This window comes from Chelonia mydas, chromosome 14, assembly GCF_015237465.2.
Source record: "Chelonia mydas isolate rCheMyd1 chromosome 14, rCheMyd1.pri.v2, whole genome shotgun sequence".
Lineage (NCBI taxonomy): Eukaryota > Metazoa > Chordata > Testudines > Cheloniidae > Chelonia > Chelonia mydas.
This window is the reverse complement of record NC_051254.2, coordinates 42,030,312-42,048,167: the sequence shown is the minus strand read 5'-3', so window position 1 is coordinate 42,048,167 and position 17,856 is coordinate 42,030,312. Positions and strand designations below refer to the sequence as shown.

Below are 17,856 nucleotides of genomic sequence, written 5' to 3'. Positions count from 1 at the left end.
AGTGGAATCGCCGTCCTTCCTGAAGCAAACCCGCTTGTGATTCGTGGTGTGGTTTACGGGAGCGGTGACATAAAGTGAGGGGGCACGCTGCTCCTTCGGGGGCAGAGGAGCTGGGATCTCTGTGAGTAGCCAGTGTCAGGGCTGGATGTCACAGGGGAGCGCAGCAAAGGGGTGCGGGGACTGGGGTCCACCTATTGTTAACTTGCAAGCCAGAGACAGGACTGGCCTAGCCCGGAGGAGGGGGCTTGAGAAGCTGAAAGGCTGGTGAGGTTAGGGAACCAACAGGCGATCCCCTGGCCCCCCCGGTTCCGGCACCCCTGGATCTGCTACCTTGCAGGGGAGCGCCCTAAGGGCTACGGGAGAGTCTAGCACAGGGGCACCCTCCTTCTCCTCTGCTGATGCTGTTCCACTAAGGAAAGACACTTTGGAAAGTTGGTGGCAGAAACGTTCCTTCTGAAATAAACCTTCGTGGGTTTCACCGCTCGGGCTGCGTAGTTCACAGGACCGGCGGGCTAGGGTGAAGCAGGCAAACTGGGGCACATTGCTGCTTTGGGGGCAGAGGATCTGGGATTTCTGTGAGGACCTGGTGTCAGGGCTGGATATCACAGGGGCGCGCTTCAAAGGGACACAGGGGTTGGGGTGTAGCTGTTGTTACCTCCAAGGCAAAGCCAGGGCTGGCCTAGCCCGGAGCAGAGGGTTTGCGAAGTTGAAAGGCTGGTGGGGTTAGGGAACTGACCACCAGTTCCTGTAAGGAAGACTCCCTCTCACTGGAGGCAGGGGTTAACCAGGTGGGTACCCCAAGATCCAGTGTATACAGCCTTGGGGAGATCCTTACTGGAGACTCTCTGGCGTCCATCATTCACACAGGCTCTTGCTAAGTTGGAAAGGGCTCAGATAAGAGCCGCGCAAAGGACTCGAGGTCTGGGAGAGCTGCCTTCCGGCGCTTGACCTGTTTAGCTCACCCACAGCCCGGGTAACAGGTGGCTTGATCACAGTCTATCAGACCCAACATGGGGAGAAGATTTCTGCTAGCCACGGGCCGTTTAATCATGGCAAATACCATGACAGAGGGTCCCAAAACAATGGGTGGGGTTAGGGGAGGTCAGTAGGGTTCTGTGTGATTCACCTTGTCTCAGGGTACAAGAACCAGGGGAAAGTTGATGGTGTTGAAAGGAGGGCACTTGAAACCAGATCAAAGGAAATAATATTTCCTCTCAAAGCATGCAGGTAGCCTGCCGAACTCTCTGCCGCAAGATTTCAGTGAGGCCAAGGGCATAGCTTCATTAATTCCACACGTCAGTCTCCAGGCCTGCCTGGCACAACGGGGCCCTGATCTCAGCTGGGGCAGGGCTTGTCTCTCGCTGTGTGTCTTTGCAGCGCCCGGCACAACGGGGCCCTGATCTCAGCTGGGGCAGGGCTTGTCTCTTGCTGTGTGTCTTTGCAGCGCCCGGCACAACGGGGCCCTGATCTCAGCTGGGGCAGGGCTTGTCTCTCGCTGGGTGTCTGTGCAGCGCCCGGCACAACGGGGCCCTGATCTCAGCTGGGGCAGGGACTGTCTCTTGCTGTGTGTCTGTGCAGCGCCCGGCACAACGGGGCCCTGATCTCAGCTGGGGCAGGGACTGTCTCTCGCTGGGTGTCTGGGCAGCACCTGGCACAACTGGGGGTGGCTTGGTTTGTTTTTTTCACTCGTTTGTTTGTTTATGTTTTCAGGCTGGTCTTTTTTCCCCCCTTCCATTCTTCAATTTTCTCAAGTTTCAGTCTCAAGGGATTGAGGCTGTCTTAGATCTGCAGACCAAGAGTCTGATCCAAGGCTCCCACTGGTGGCACACGGCCAGAGATCTCCTAGCTGGGTTGATGGGCTGAAGGCCCTGAGCCAGAGGGCGAAGGGCTGGGGGAGACCCCAGTGGTGGGAAGTGGAGGAGACAGAGAGGGGGGCGTTTCTTGGGAAATCCTCCCCCTAAGGGAGCCCCATGACTGGGGGCGTTTCAGGCTCTAGAAATTGGGTAACAGGGGACAATCCGCTCCGGGGCTGGCTGAGTTGGGTGTGCAGTGGGTGCCGGGGGGGTGACTCAGTGGGGTTGTCAGTCTGCCCGGCTGGGAAAGGGGAAATGCATGCGTGAAACGCAAACCGCCACCCGCCACGTGAGCCCTCGCTGGACGCGGCATAGAGGAAACACCAGTTTCTCGTCCTCAGAGCTGGGGCAGGCAGAGAGAGAGTGGAAGGAAGGAGGGGAAGAGGGAGGGTGAATGCAAAGAAAAGCCAGGGACTGTGAGTCAAGCTCAGTGGCTGTGGGTTATGGGCTGGCAGCCTGACACCTCGTGGTCACAGGTTGGTTTCTGCCCAGATGCAGGAAAGTTTATAGCCCTGCCAACCACAGCGATTGTGAACCCCTTCCTGTTATAACTCTGGAGAGTCTCATTCTCCAGATCAAGGTGTGATCCTCCTCTAAACGCTGCTAACTTGTGGCCCCAGTGAGATCTTGTGGCAGAGAGTTCCACAGTCCATCTCCGCATTCACAGATTCTAAGGCCGGAAGGGACCATTATGATAATCTAATCTGATTTCCTGGATAACACTGGCCAGAGAACTTGCCCAAATGAGCAGATCTTATACAAAAACATCCAGTCTTCATTTTCAAATGGTCAGTGATGGAGAATCCACCACAACCCTTGGTAAATTGTTCCAATGGTTAATTACTCTCACCATTAAAAATTTACACCTTATTTCCAGCCTGAATTTGTCTAGCTTCAACTTCCAGCCACTGCATTGTGTTAGAGCTTTCTCTGCTCGATTGAAGAGCCCACTGTTAAATATATTAAAAATATATATTAAATATTAAATAACTCTCATGCTTCAGGGCAGAACTCAACCTCTTTAATATTGTGGTCAGGAAGAAATTTTCCCCTGGGGGCAGGTTAGCCAATCGCTGCAGGATTCCTTGACCCATCCTCCGGAGGAGTTGTCACTGGCCAGAGGAGAGCGGATGACATGCCCGCCTGGTCTGATTGGCGTGTCCTGGAGCTACGTGGTGGTCTGAGTTTTGACTCAGCAAAGCCTCTGCAGATGGCTAGAAGGAGGATGCAGCCCTGAGCACCTGTGGCCATGAGGCTCTTTGATCTCCTTTCTCGCTTCCTCCCCACAAGCTTTGCAGCTCTCGGTGGCTTGGCAGTGCAAGTTCCTGGTGAAGCTACGGTTTCCAGGCACAGTGTCAACGTGACTACGGGGAAATGCAGCAGCAACAGTGCAGAAATATCAGCGGTGACACAGGGTCAGGACTCCCCACCATTCCTGCGGGGAGCGCGTTGGGCTCAAACCTACACTGGCAGCGGTCTCCTTCTCCATATCCGGGTCCGACCCGCCTCTAAACCCGTTTCAGATCGGGGTGGGAATGGGTTGTTGCAGGGCTGGGCAGCACAGGGGCCCCGATCCTCAATTCTTTGAGGAGCCTGGGCCAAGCAGCTTGCGGTGGCTGCCGGAGGCAGGCAGGGGCGATCTCAGGGCACAAAGAGCCCCGAAGGAAAGAGGTTTGGGTTCCCAGAAACACCAGTGCCCTCCTCGAAATGCCTCGTCTTGTGACTGAGGGTGTCAACCAGGCCAACCTCAAACCTCAGTCACACGCTGAGCAGCTGGTCCTGCGTAATCGGTCAGGGCAGTCGGCGGGCACGCAGGGTGGTGGCGAGATGGGCAAGTTCCAGTCCCCCCGGACCACACCCCCAGCTGGTGTCAATAGGCCGTAGCTCCTAGCGGGGCTGGATCCCCAGCTGCTGTGAATCAGCTGTCGCAAATTGGAATCAGTGGACTAGATTCCCAAGCGGTGTAAACGGGTGGACCTTCAGAGCGGTGACTCTGTATTTTACACCAGCGTCACGGAGATCAGAATCCAGCCATGATTCCTTTAATTTTCTGAGGGGGCGGAGAGTCACTCCAGGTTTATACTGGGGTCACTGAGGTCAGCATCCAGCCCCGACTCCATTGACTGCAGCGGGGTCACTCCGGATTTATGCTGGGGTCCCTGAGATCAGATATTCAGGGTCTGTGGCATTTTCATCGCTGAGGCACTACCATACGGCCATTGTGTGTCGCTAGGTGAAAATGACAGCCCTTTTCTAACAAACAGGCAGAAAGAACGATCAATGGCCTGCAAAAACTCTCCCGCAATGAGAGATTGAACTGACTGGGATTGCTCTCTTAGAGAGGAGATGGATACTAGGGGACAGGATAAAAGTCTAACAAATGGGATGGAGAAGGGAGGTCGGGAATTATTCCCTCTGTCCCAAGAAGCAGAAGACAGTCAATGAAACTCATAAGTATGTTCAAACTGGATCAAAGGAAATATCTGTACACATAACATGTCATGAGACTGTGGAACTCACTGTCACAAGAAATCACAGAGGCCAAGAACTTAGTAAAAAGAAAAGGAGGACTTGTGGCACCTTAGACACTAACCAGTTTATTTGAGCATAAGCTCACGAGAGGTCCTTAGAATTAGAAAGTTTTTCCTAATGTTGACCCTGAATCTCCCTTGCTGCAGATTAAGCCCATTGCTTCTTGTCCTGCCTTCAGTGGCCCTGGAGAACAATTGATCCCCGTCCTCTGATTAACAGCCCTTAACAAATTTACCAGCCTAAATCCTCCCTTCTCTAGACCAAACATGGTCATTTTTAACCTTTCCTCCTAGGTCAGGTTTTCTAAACCATCTATCGCTTTTGTTGCTCTCCTCTGGCCTTCAGAACGCCGTTCGCCTTTTGCGCTGCACTGTGGGCTCGAATTCAGTTTGTGACGGTCACCCTCGGCTCCTTGCCAGCCCAGGACCGGACTCAAACGCAAGCACAGAGCATTCACGGCAGGGGTTAGAGCTGCACGGCTTCTTTCTGGCAAATCCAGTTGATGTCGCCAGGGCAGGTGTCAGCCCGAGCCCGATTCCTCTTTAACAGCCCACAGCTGTAGCCTGTAGCAGGAGAAATTTTTTTTCCCCCTGTGACGACTCCCCCAGCCACCCACACAAAGCGTGAGAGCTGGTGGCGGCCCTGCCGGCCGCCCGGCCAGCAGCCACCGCTCTCCGGCCGCCCAGCTCTGAAGGCAGCGCAGAAGTAAGGGTGACAATACCAAATCACGGACATTTGTCCACCTGGAGGGAGATCAGAGGAGCAAAAAAGAGGCCGTATCCGGGAAAACCCAGATTTACGATGTGTGGTAACTCTCACGACCCGGCTACAGTAGCCTTGCGACCCCCTTTTGGTTCGGGACCCCGAGTCGGAGCTAAATCATAACAAGTCGCTCTTACGTCGGGATCAGCGTATCCATCTGTGTGGGGAGTTATAGCAGCAGAGCGATGCCAGTAAAATCGGGACGAGCCATCAGTACTTGTGTGTAGACGCACCGGTTTGTAGACACACCAGAGCCTTTCCCCAGCTATAATCCAGCCCTCAATCTCCAGAGATCGGGCATTGGGACCTGCATTGAGTGCGAGGGGAGAGCGCCCCCTACTGAGCTCCACCACCCTGAGCCTTGTAGAACAGCGCCCCCTAGTGCTCCACTGGGGCAGTGGAGCAAGCACTGAGCGCAAGGGGGTGCCCCCCCCCCCAGGACTCCCCTTTGCTCACTGCAGCACAGCGCCCCCTGGCCCCACACTGGGGCATTGGGCCAGTGCTGACTATGAGGGGTGAGCACCCTCTACTAAGCCCTCTGCCCCGCTCCCTGCAGCACAGCGCCCCCTAGTGCTGCCCTGGAGCCACACGGACGGTGCGCGGGAGCACTCCCCTACTGGGTCCCCACCCCGCTCCCTGCAGCACCGCGCCCCCTAGCGCCGCACTGGGGAAACGCCACCAGTACCCAGTGAGAAAACCGATGGCGTTTGCTCCTGGGCAGCAGCCGGTTAAGGGGGCAGCATCTGCACCCGGATCCGTCCACTGGAGGAAACGGGAGAGCCAGCGTTAATTGGACGGGAAGTTCCTCTGGATCAGTGCTGAGCGAGGCAGGCACAAGGGGGTGCTGTGCTGAGGGCCGGGGGCGAATCGCCGGTGGGTTTCCTTTCCGCCTCCCGAAATTCCTCCTGCAGGTTCAGGCGGATACAGGATTCCTCTTCACCGTTGCGTTGCTGTGGGCTGGTGAACAGCTGCCACAACCCACCCCAGAGGGGGCTGCATTTCAGGGCTGGATGCAGTGAATTCTATAGCTCTCCTATAGACCTCCTTGCTCCTTGTACTTTGGGGTCATTTGGGCTGAAAAGAGGACGGGAAGAGGACCATAAAGCGCTGGCATTCAGTGATCCGGGTTCAATTCTCAACTCTGCCACAGCCTGCCCGGGGTCACCCTGGGAAAATCACTTAATCTGTATGTTAAGCCCTGCCAGAGATTAATTAGGTCAGTGGTTTTCAACCTGGGAGCCGCAGACGATGTGTAAGATTTCCCCAGGGCTCTGCACGTCCATTTGAAAAAATTTTAGGGGTCCGCAAATGAAAAAAAGGTTGAAACCCACTGGATTAGGTGGCCCCGGTGTCTGAGAATTTCTGTGCCTCCATTTCCCCATCTGTGTAATGGGGATACCAATCCACCCTTTGTCTATCTGGAGGGTCAACTCTGGGGTGGGGACTCACAGTGTCTGCGCAGCGCCCGGCGCAGCAGAGGCCTGGGAGAAGCGCGGGTGTTCGGGCTACCTGCCCAGACTCCAGGCTGTTTGTAAAGCTGTTTTCTCGCCCCATGAGTCCCCACACTGGCCACTAGGTGGCACTTCTGTTCTGCCAAACCCCAGCTGAGTTTGCATCGGCGTGACTCAGTTTCCCCCAGAGCTAGAGATGGGCTCAAGGCCTGGCAACCAACTCCAGGTTTCTTCCACACACCCCGCCCTCACACAGACACACACAACAGCTGCCTTTGGCTCTGGCCTGTCGGGTGCTGGCCCATGTGTTCCTGGAAAATCCCAGCCTGCAGCGGGGTTTGCGATCTGAGGGAGCCGTCGGGAGCTGTCCCAGGGGCAGGATCCTAGGCAGAGGGCCCCAGCCGCAGGGAGTTTGGCGTGGGGTCTATCCCAGGCACTTCCCCACCCGGCTCAGCACGATCCCAGCCGGAGCCGCCCGCCCGGAGCCTTGTGGACCGGGGGAGACTCTGCGGGACAGAAGGGTCGGGGGCACAAATGTCACTGGCAACGTCGGGGCCTGATTCTGCCCTCAGGGGGGCAGATCCTCAGCTGGTGTAAATCAGCCCAGTGCGCCGTTCTGTCAGCTGACGCACAGAGCGGTGACCCCAGCGGGGCTACGGCCAGTTCCCCCCAGCGGGGATCGGGCCCCATTGACCCCAGTGGGGCTACGGCCGGTTCCCCCCAGCAGGGATCTGGAGTCAGGTTACTCCCATGGGCAGGGGTCTGTGGAATCAGCCGCTCCCCCTCCCCCGGCCCAGTCCGGCCCATCTCCAGTGCGATCCCGGCTCCGTCCAGATTCTCCCCCCCGTTCCCCGCCCTGGGGTGGCAGCCACCACCCTGCCCCCTGGGCTGTGACACAGAGCCCGTGTGGGCGAGGGGGGTGGATTTTGGTACCTTGGTTCCGGGCTGGGGACGGGACACCCACGCGCCCCTTCTGGGGCCACAGGTTCAGTGCTGGGGAGCCCTCCTGTTCCTGCATTGTGCCGGAGAGAGAGGAGATGGCGGGGGGGAGGGGGGGCGCAGTCAGGAGTTGTGGGGCAGGTGCTGGGGGGAGGGCAGTGAGGGGCTGTGGTGTGCGATCACACAGGAAGCTGCAGCTGGGGGGGCGGGGGGGAGGGATGCTGGTCAGAGCGTCCGGCCTCAGGGGCTCGCAGCTGTTGCAGAGGTCGGCTCGGGCAGGCAGGGGCTGGTCACAGACAGTGATGGCCGCCCCCGTTCCACCCTAATGCAGCTGCAGCCGCCCTGATGCCAGGGTGAGGGGCACAGCCTGACTATGGGCTATTCTGGCCCTGGTCATTTCACCCCCCTGCTTGGTGACACAGGGAGGTATCATGGCCCCCCCCGACCGGCCGGGGGGCGTTTGGCGCTGGGATCCCCGGCAAATGGTCACACCAGAGCCGCACACCCCGTGCTCTCCCCTTCCCGACGGCTGGCTGCCACCTAGGGGCGCAGCGGGAACTGCAGGCCCAGAGAGGGGATCGGTCTCACCCCGGCCCTCTGAGCTGTTTTCCTCTGGCTATAACGAGTTTTCAGGCACTCGCTGGGTCCGATCCTGGGCTGGGGTCGAGCCCTGTGGAAATCGACTCGCTCTCACACATGCTGGGCCCGATCCTGGGCTGGGGGGTCGATCATTGGGACTGATTCTGAGCGGCACCTGCTGAGGCTCTGACCCTAGAGCTCAGATTTTTGACACTGCGCCCCTCACCCTGGTGTCTGGCCAGCTGATCCCCCTCAGGGAGTGGAGGACGGGGGGTGTCCGGGGCTGGCTGGGAGCTTTCGTGTGACAGAGCCAACATCTGCCAGAGCAGAGAGAGGAAATTCAGGCCGGAGCCTCTGACCGTGGCCCCTCAAACCACGCGGCTGCAGCCCAGCGGCTCAGCTTCCTGTGCGATCTCACAGCCCAGCCCCCCAACCCCCTGCCCGCGCCTTCGCCGTCTCCTCTCACTCGGGCACGATGGAGGACGAGGAGGGCTACACGGCCTTGAACCTGCGGCCCAAGCGGGGCGGCTCGGGAGGCCCGTCCCCACCCGGGAACCAAGGTAGCGATTTCAACCCCCTCCTCCCCAGAGACGGGCCAGGGGCCGGCAGAGTCTGGCTATGTGGTTATATCAGGGGTGGGGGGGGAGTAGCGCCCCGGACAGAGGTAAATAGTGTGGGGGATCCACAAAGTGACAGAGCAAGAGTGAGAGCGCTCATGGGGAGCTTTCCCCTCTGGAAGCCAAAAAGGTGGGTCAAAAGGGGGAAACTGAGGCACAGATAAGGGAGAAAATCTTTCACAAGGACACACTCACTAGACCCCATTCCCCTCCCCGAGATAGGAATACAGCCTAGGCGTCCTGGCTCCCAGCCCGCCCCGCTCTGATCCACTAGACCCCACTGCCCTGCCAGGTTTGAGGCTTTAACATAGGAGTCCTAGCTCCCAGACACATCCTGCTCCAACCACTAAACCCCACTCCCCTCCCAGAGCCAGCAATAGAACCCAGGCATCCTGGCCCCCAGGCCCCGCTGCTCTAACCCATTAACCCTCACTCCCTTCCAAGGGTAGGGGCTAGAAACCAGGAGTCCTGGCTCCCAGCCCTACTGCTCCAACCTACTAGACCTCGTTTCCTGTGCATATCTGGTGGGGTTTGCAGAGCTTTGAAAACAGGGGTTTTTGCAATTCATGGAGCAGTGTCCTGCTTTCAGAGCAATTGGTGCAGGCTCTCTCCAAACTCAGGCAGTGTTGCTGTATCAGTAACACTTGGGGGTCACATTTTCAATCTTTTCTCCCCTTCTGTGAGGGTGGAAAACTGCCTTTCTCTTTGAAATGAAAGCTGAGACTCTGGTACAATCACTTGACTCCTGGAGCTGGGGCCTTAATTCAGCCTGGCTCTGCTTGTGTTTCCTTACAGGTTCCCGTCAGTGTCCTGGCTGGCTTCAGGTCGCTCTAGGGGCTGGGAATCTCATCCTGGCAGTGGCTCTGCTCTTGCTGGCAGTTTGTGGTGAGTCACCAAGGGCTGTAGCTTTATCTGTCCGGGTGCGTCAGTCGGCAGCGTGGATGAGACACTGGGGGAGGGGCGGCCAGTAACATTGAGAGGTGGCAAATTTAAAATGGATGTTCAGTCACAATGAGCCTGTGGAACTCACTGCCACATGATCTCACTGGCGCCATGAGCTTAGCAGGGCTCAGTGAAGGATCAGGACACATATATGAGGAACGAGACCAGCCAGAGGGCCAGGAAGTACCCAAGTGCTTTAGCAGGGGCTATAAACCCTCCTGCTTCAGGGCATCAATAAGCCTCTAAGTGATGGGCAGGAAGGGTCTAAGTTGGGGGACAAGTTATCATTGTCCGTTAGGGGCTGTCTTGCTCCTTGCTCAGAAGTAGCTGGGGCTGTCCAGCCTTGGAGGTGGGCTCCCGGGTGAGATGGGCCCCAGGTCTGATTCAGTCTGGCCATCCCCATGCAGCCTGTTTTGGGGGGTGTTTTGAGGGTGAGAATGGGCGGAAACACGATCTGGGTTTGCAAAGAAGCCCAAGGGATTTAGGCACCGGATTCTCAGTGATTTTCAATCCCAGACACTTTTTCAGACCGTGTCCCTTTGGGGCTTCTCCCAAGCCCAATGGAGTCAGTGGCGATGGGGCAGAACAGGCTCTGGGGCAGGCCCTGTGTCTCTGCAGGGCTCTGTGCTGGTGCTTTTACCAGCAACCCCCACAACATTGACCGGGCGCCCTCACTCCCACCGACGCTGCTTTGCAGTTTCCCACTTTCTGTCTGAGAAGGGACAGACCCCGGCAGCCCCTGGGAGCGACGGAGCCGGGAGCAGAGACCCCAGCACGGCAGAATGCAGCGCCCGCCTGGAGCGTTTCCGATCCCAGCTGTGTCACGCGGCCCCGACCGGCCCAGCAGGTAACCCCAGCTCGTGTGTCTCTGAGCCGCCCTCCGCCCCGGCCACGGCCAGTGGAAACCCAGCTGCCGTCCTAGCCCGTGGGGATCCTGCAGGGCAGGGACACGCCGCCCCCTGCTGGCTGCACCGATCTAGCCACCAGCCCCGCTGGGTGCCAGGCGAGGAAGATGAATGGACTTCCTCAGCGGGGACTGGGCACGGGGCAGCAACATCTACTGGCCGTTCAGGTTAATACACAGCCACGAAGATTTTAATAACAATGTAATAGAAAAAAACAACAAGGAGTCCGGTGGCACTTTAAAGACGAACAGATTTATTTGGGCCAAAGCTTTCATGGGTAAAAAACCCACTTCTTCAGATGCATGGAGTGAACATTACAGATGCAGGCATTATTATACTGACACACGAAGAGAAGGGAGTTACCTCACAAGTGGAGAGCCAGTGTTGACAGGGCCAATTCGATCAGGCCCTGTCTGATACAACCCAATTGAGCCAAGCCCTAAGATACAACCGCATTTGCTCCAATCCCTCAGATAGAGACAAACACCTACAAGATCTTTATGAAGCGTTCTTACAACTACAATACCCACCTGGGGAAGTGAGGAAACAGATTGACACCGCGAGACGGGTGCCCAGAAGTCACCTACTACAGGACAGGCCCAACAAGGAAAATAACAGAACATCACTGGCCATCACATACAGCCCCCAGCTAACACCTCTCCAGCACATCATCAACGATCTACAACCTATCCTGGAAAATGATCCCTCACTCTCACAGACCTTGGGAGACAGGCCAGTCCCCATTTACAGACAGCCCCCCAACCTGAAGCAAATACTCACCAGCAACTACACACCACACCACAGAAACACTAATCCAGGAACCAATCCCTGTAACAAATCTTGTTGCCTACTCTGTCCCCATATCTACTCTAGTGACATCATCAGAGACCCCAACCCCATCAGCCACACCATCAGAGTCTCATTCACCTGCACATCTACCAATGTGATATATGCCATCATGTGCCAGCTATGCCCCTCTGCCATGTACATTGGCCAAACCGGATAGTGTCTATGTAAAAGAATAAATGGACACACATCGGACATCAGGAACGGTAACATGCAAAAGCCAGCAGGAGAACACTTCAATCTCCCTAGACATTCGATAACAGATTTCAAAGTAGCCATCCTGCAACAAAAACCCTTCAGAAACAGACTTCAAAGAGAAACTGCAGAGCTAAAATTCATTTGCAAATTTAACACCATTAATTTGGGCTTGAATCGGGACTGGGAGTGGCTGGCTCACTACAAAAGGAACTCTCCCTCTCCTGGAACTGACACCTCCGCATCAATTATTGGGAGTGGACCACATCCGCCCTGATCGAATTGGCCCTGTCCACACTGGTTCTCCACTTGTGAGGTAACTCCCTTCTCTTCATGTGTCAGTATAGTAATGCCTGCCTCTGTAATTTTCACTCCGTGCCTCTGAAGAAGTGGGTTTTTCCCCACAAAGCTTATGCCCAAATAAATCTGTTAGTCTTTAAGGTGCCACCGGACTCCGCATTGTTTCTGTGGATACAGACTAACACGGCGACCCCCTGACACTTGACACAACGTAATATAAGGGTGTCCAATTTTTGTCAGTGGTTCTGGGGGGGTTTCACACTCAGTGCCAGGATATGAATGTCCCTCCCTCAGGTGGGACTGGGCACGGGGCAGCGACATCTACTGGCCATTCAGGTTAATACCCTGCCATGAAGATTTTAATAGCAACATAATACAAAGCTGTCCAATTTTTTTCAGTGTGTGTGGGCGGGTTTCACATCTTATTAGTGAGATTGTCTTACGGTCCCATCCTCTCCAGTTCCCTGACATCTGGGCCCAATGTCCCCTCCCATTCATCTCTGGGTCCCAGCCTCCCCTCCTGTTCCCAGTTTAACACCACCCCTTCCCCCCAGTTACTCCAAGACCCTACTAGGCCATTCTGGCAGTGTAAAGGGGTCATAAAGTGGGTACATTGGCCCCTGAGAATCTCCCCTGTCCTGGGGGGGCCTCTCCGGCTAATGTGAAGCTGGGGTAAGGGCCCTCACCCACCCTGTTCCCAACCCCCACAATGGGGGGCAGATTGGTAGTGTGGCTAGAGTGCAGTGCGCTGTGGGTCTTCTCTGCTTCCCAGGGCCCATCTGGGAGCAATGGATAAGGCAGAGCAGCTCTGAGGCTGCTGTAACTGATACCGGGAGCCAGGCAGGGCCTGGCCCAGCCCCAGATTTCAGGAGCACAAAGGGGACTCAAACCTATTTGAATCCCGTTCCTGCCCCAGTCGCAGGAAGGGAGTAGCCAGGAACGAGGCCCAGAGGGCTCAGAGCATTAATGAATCCTGTATCCCTGTAGGCGGCTCCGGGTGCAAACTCTGCCCCACGGACTGGCAGCTGCGTGGGGACAAGTGCTACTGGGTCTCCGGAGGAGGGAAAACGTGGAGCGAGAGCCGCGCCGACTGCTCAGCGAGTGGCTCCCAGCTGCTGGTTCTTTTCCTGTCTACCTGGCCAGTGCATCTGAGTTGAGAGTGCTGTCCAGAGCGGTCACAATGGAGCACTCTGGGATAGCTCCCGGAGGCCAATACCATCGAATTGTGTCCACAGTACCCCAAATTCGACCCGGCAAGGCCGATTTAAGCTAATCCACTTGTCAGGGGTGGAGTAAGGAAATCGATTTTAAGAGCCCTTTAAGTCGAAAAAAAGGGCTTCATCGTGTGGACGGGTGCAGGTTTACATCGATTTAACGCTGCTAAATTCGACCTAAAGTCCTAGTGTAGACCAGGGCTAAGTGACCCTTACCTGAATTTTGTGTAAATCGCTTGGTGGTGGCAGCAAGGACAAGGAAAGGAATTTATGCCTTGGGGAAGTTTTTAACCTAAGCTGGTAGTATATAAGCTTAGGGGGTCTTTCATGTGGGTCCCCATATCTGTATCCCAGACTTCAGAGTGGGGAGGGGAACTATGACTGATAAAAAGATTATTTGTATCTTCCTGAGGCTTAGCACGGTGGTGAGCGAGAGTGTATGTCACTGTTCGCAGTTTGTCTCATCAGGAATGGTTCCTGGGGATTGCGCCTGGCCAGAGAGAGAACAGCTCGGCTCTTTGATCTCTCTCCCCCACACTCCAGTGGGCTCATGACAGACCCGTTCTTCCCCAGGGCAGAGACACCAGTGCAGAGCCCTGCCCTTTATAGGCAGAGATCAGAGAAAAGCCCAATGAGTGCAGTGCCCTTCCCCTCGACCACATCACCCCCCGGTGGGCAGAGTTTTCCCTCATTCTGGGGGAGCCCCTCCCCAGCAGGCAGAGGGAAAGACAGGAAGGATGACCGAAAAACACACACACACACACACACACAGACTGTCCTCAGCTCATTAGTCCTTGTGGGGAGGGGCGCTCACAGTCCTGGTGGGAGGATGCAGCTGCTGCCTCAGTTTCTCTCCTTGGTTGCGAGGAGCCATTCACATGAGGACTTAAGTTTACAAAATAAAAGTTTCCCTTCTGGGAGCTGGTGTATTATTATACAAATATTTATGTGCACACATGTATAGACACACACACACACACACACACACACACACGTCTATGCTAGCATGTTCCAGCCAATCTCTCCTGTCCGCGGCGTCTCTTCACGCTCCCCCAGCGCTCAGCAGGGCCTGCACAACAGCCCTTCTTGCTGTACAGCAGAGTTCATGCGTCCTTGCGCCAGGCTGCAGGGTTCACACCGGCCCCTTCACTGCTTGGCTGCAGGGGCCACAGCACCTCCTGATGGTACATTGGCCTCTAGCCACAGCCCGGGCCAGTCTCCTGGCCTGGGCCCCTGACAGGAGGGACACAGCAGGCTGGGCTGCTCCCCTTCTCATTTCCAAGTCAGAAGATTCCTTCTCTGTGCCAGAGAGCGAGCTGGGGGATGCTGGCTAATCAGCACCCTCACCCCAGTCCCCAAATAGCCCAATGGGTGCCAGAGGCTCCAAGGGGAGGAGCTATACACTGTCCTTCAGCGAGCGTCTCTCTTCCTTGCTTCTGGGGCTGTCCCCCTTCGCCAGTCACTGAGGCAGCTTAGGACAGCCCCGTTAAAAGGACAAGGCCCCGCCTCATCCAGGTCACCGTCACTTTGCTCTGCCTTCTGGTTTCTCTGCTGGTTTGCTGCAGATCCAGTGTCCCCCACTGGAGCAGTTTGAACTGGCAATTTTGCCATTGTCCGCAAAAGCACATAGGCCTCCTCCCTCTATTGTAAACCTGCAACAGCAACAAATAATAATAAAAAACCCTGCACAACTCTCAGAGCAGCTGTGACGTTGCACTCCATGTGTTTTATGGAAATATGCTTATGAGTGTGAATATGATGGAATATGCTTTATGCAAAAGGTGTCTTGTAAGGTATCATAACAAAGTATCATAACATACTGAATATATTCCTCCTATACGTATGCATGGATCATTGTTGTATCTGAAGCTAGAAATATGAAGTATAACTCTGAGGTCCTATTATCATTATGCAAAGTGTGGGCCATTAATGGTGGTTTAGAATCTTGATGGCTCCCACTGACGAGGGCAACTGGTGGTAAATGGTTTATTTACCTGCAAACCTTCCTGTGGATGTGTGGGCCAACCCAGGAAGAATGGAGACTAGAGGCCTTACAGTGATGTGACCACGTCCCATGGTAATGGAGCCCATCTTAATCCTTGTACTTTTCCATTGACGAGGTGGGGATGGGGACAAGCACAGACAAAAGATTCCCACCTTGTGCCAAAGCTATAAAAGTGGGTGGAGCAGGAGCAATGGGGTGGCCAGTCATGAGAAAACCCCTGCTGATCAACTTAGATGTCTGCTGGAACTAACAAGGACTGTACCGGGGAAAGGATTGGGCCCAGACTAGGAAGGACTCTAGTCTGTGAAAGAAGCTTATTGGAACATCTTTGAGGGTGAGATATTACCTGTCATCAGTCTCTTAATGTATTAGGCTTAGACTTGCATGTTTTGTTTTATTTTGCTTGGTAACTTACTTTGTTTTCTCTGTTATTACTTGAAACCACTTAAATCCTACTTTTTATACTTAATAAAATCACTTTTGTTTATTAATTAACCCAGAATAAGTGATTATTACCTGGGGGGTGGGGGCAAACAACTGTGCATATCACTCTGTCAGTGATATAGAGGGTGGACAATTTATGAGTTTACCCTGTATAAGCTTTATAGAGAGTAAAATGGATTCATTTGGGGTTTGGATCCCATTGGGAGCTGGGTGTCTGGGTGCTAGAGACAGGTGACCTGCTGAGCTGTTTTCAGTTAAAGTCTGAAGTTTTGGGGGCGTGGACCAGACCTGGGTCTGTGCTGCAGCGGGCTAGCATGTCTGGCTCAACAAGGCAGGGTTCTGGAGTCCCAGGCTGGCAGGGAAAACGGGCTCAGAGGTAATTTCAGCACATCAGGTGACAGTCCCAAGGGGATCACAGTTACTGAACCCGTCACAGCTTCAACAAGCAGTGAAAATCCAGCCTCGAGCAATTCACCCCCGGTCACATGGCAAATCTATGCGAGAGCCAGGCACTGAACCCCCATTTCCCAAGTCACAGCCCCAGGCCTTAACCACACGGCCATTCTGCTGTTTTAAATGCGAGCTGCAACATTTACGGAGTTAACAGAACTGAAATGGACCCACCAGTCGTTGAATTCAGTGCCATTGGTCCACATCCAGTGTTGGTCCAGTTCCCTCCGGAGGCCGATCCAGTGGTCAGAGGGTCCTTTATAGTGCATCAGAAAATCCTTTGTAAAAAATGTAAAAGCAAATACACGTTACACATCTCCGTCTCTGGGATCTCTACAACCTACACTGGATTCCCTGGGCTGCTACTCAGGGTGCTGGGCAGGTGGTCCAGGCTGGGATTTCTACACCAAGAAATGACATCCCAAACTCAGAGGCAGCACCCGTCCGCTCCGTGAGTTATGGGTTGGTCAGCCCACGCAGGGACATCGTGCTCAGACTAGTCTAGTGTATTTCAAAGCGCTGGCTGAAGATTTTTCATCAGTATTTCTATGACAGAAAACATGTTTCCTATAAAGTTGAATTTTTCCTACATTTAATTTTGATTTCCTTGAAAAGTTTCTATTTTCCACTGAGTGATGGTTTTGTTTCCGGTCAGTTCGACATTTTTCTGTAGCCAGCTGAGTTACCAAGGTGCCTCATGGGAGTTATAGTTTGCGCCTCAGACCTCCATTCTCTGCTATGGGTTGGGTTCCCCCAGACTAAATCTCCTATAATGCACCATGGTTTCCCCATTGGCTAAGCCACTGCTGGGCATCATAGGAGACATAGTCCAACCTGGAATCTCAGGACACAGAAGGGGGCAGAAGGCACCCAAATGATAACCCCCATCAGGAACCACAGGTGCTGTTCAATGTTGAACCATGCGAAAGCAAAATGTTTTGATTTGGTCTGACAAATCAAACTGCTTTGATATAGGAATGATGAAAGAAATTGGTTTGATCAAATGTGGAAACCAGATATTTTGAAAAAAGAAAAGGAGTACTTGTGGCACCTTAGAGACTAACCCATTTATTTGAGCATAAGCTTTCGTGAGCTACAGCTCACTTCACTGAATGCATTGAGCTTATGCTCAAATAAATTGGTTAGTCTCTAAGGTGCCACAAGTCCTCCTTTTCTTTTTGCGAATACAGACTAACACGGCTGTTACTCTGAAACCAGATATTTTGACACATTTCTGGAACTGAATGCAAAGTAACAAATTTGTGAATTTCAACTCCTTGTCCTGACTCATGATAGAGACAAATGTGAAAATATCAGATTTTCCATCTAAATTCTGATTTTGCAGCTACCTGGCTCAGCTTCTCAGCTGCATTCCAGACCTTTAGCACTCCTGCATTCTTACCAAATCCCGTGATTTTCCTGAGAGTCTCATGCTGTTTGGTGTTTTTCTTAACACCCCAGCTCTTGGAGTCAGGTGATTACAAGAGACTCTCGTCTTTCATAAGTTTCTAGCCCTCATGGTTGCAGAAAAAAAAACTTGTAAATGTGACCCCTAAAAGCTATGACACCAGGAAACAAATTAAAAGCCTTGAAAGCTGTTATTTTAAAGTCAATCTCATGGTTTTGGGGGTCCCAATCCATGATTTTTGAACACTTGGGTTGGCAATGCTGCTCCTGTCACATTAAAGGGGCAGGAAAGCAACTGGATTCCCCTGCTGTGAATTCCCCTGGAGCAGAGGGTCGGCGTATTAGCCCCGCACTTCTCCGACTCAGTCCCCAGTGAACGGGGAGGATGGAGAGTGGGTGGAGCACTCTGTATTCT

General features: G+C 54.2%; 2 protein-coding genes across 5 annotated transcripts in view; one reads left to right on the top strand and one right to left on the bottom strand.

Moving 5' to 3' along the window:
* Positions 1 to 8,581: 8,581 nt before the first annotated feature.
* LOC119567462 (killer cell lectin-like receptor subfamily B member 1B allele B) lies at positions 8,582 to 13,147 on the top strand. Its single transcript, XM_043529042.1, has 4 exons — positions 8,582 to 8,676; positions 9,529 to 9,618; positions 10,373 to 10,522; positions 12,909 to 13,147. The coding sequence occupies exons 1-4, from the start codon at positions 8,592 to 8,594 to the stop codon at positions 13,076 to 13,078; spliced, it is 495 nt and encodes a 164-aa protein (XP_043384977.1). The 5' UTR covers positions 8,582 to 8,591; the 3' UTR covers positions 13,079 to 13,147.
* A 915-nt stretch (positions 13,148 to 14,062) lies between these two features.
* LOC119567463 (C-type lectin domain family 2 member E-like) overlaps positions 14,063 to 17,856 on the bottom strand; it is a 160,485-nt gene continuing 156,691 nt past the window's right edge. For all 4 annotated transcript variants that reach the window (XM_043529036.1, XM_043529037.1, XM_043529038.1 and 1 more), the window contains exons 5-6: positions 16,209 to 16,312; positions 14,063 to 14,787 (exon numbers count right to left, since the gene is read on the bottom strand). In XM_043529036.1, the coding sequence (XP_043384971.1) occupies positions 14,658 to 14,787; positions 16,209 to 16,312 (234 nt within the window). In that variant the 3' untranslated portion in view covers positions 14,063 to 14,657. The remainder of the gene's footprint in view (positions 14,788 to 16,208; positions 16,313 to 17,856) is intronic.

Excerpts from the sequence above, each read along its gene's own strand:
- LOC119567462 (XM_043529042.1), top strand. The coding sequence starts at position 8,592 with ATGGAGGACGAGGAGGGCTACACGGCCTTGAACCTGCGGCCCAAGCGG. Across the intron at positions 8,677-9,528 it reads GTCCCCACCCGGGAACCAAG|GTTCCCGTCAGTGTCCTGGC; the intron begins GTAGCGATTTCA and ends GTTTCCTTACAG. Across the intron at positions 9,619-10,372 it reads GCTCTTGCTGGCAGTTTGTG|TTTCCCACTTTCTGTCTGAG; the intron begins GTGAGTCACCAA and ends GCTGCTTTGCAG.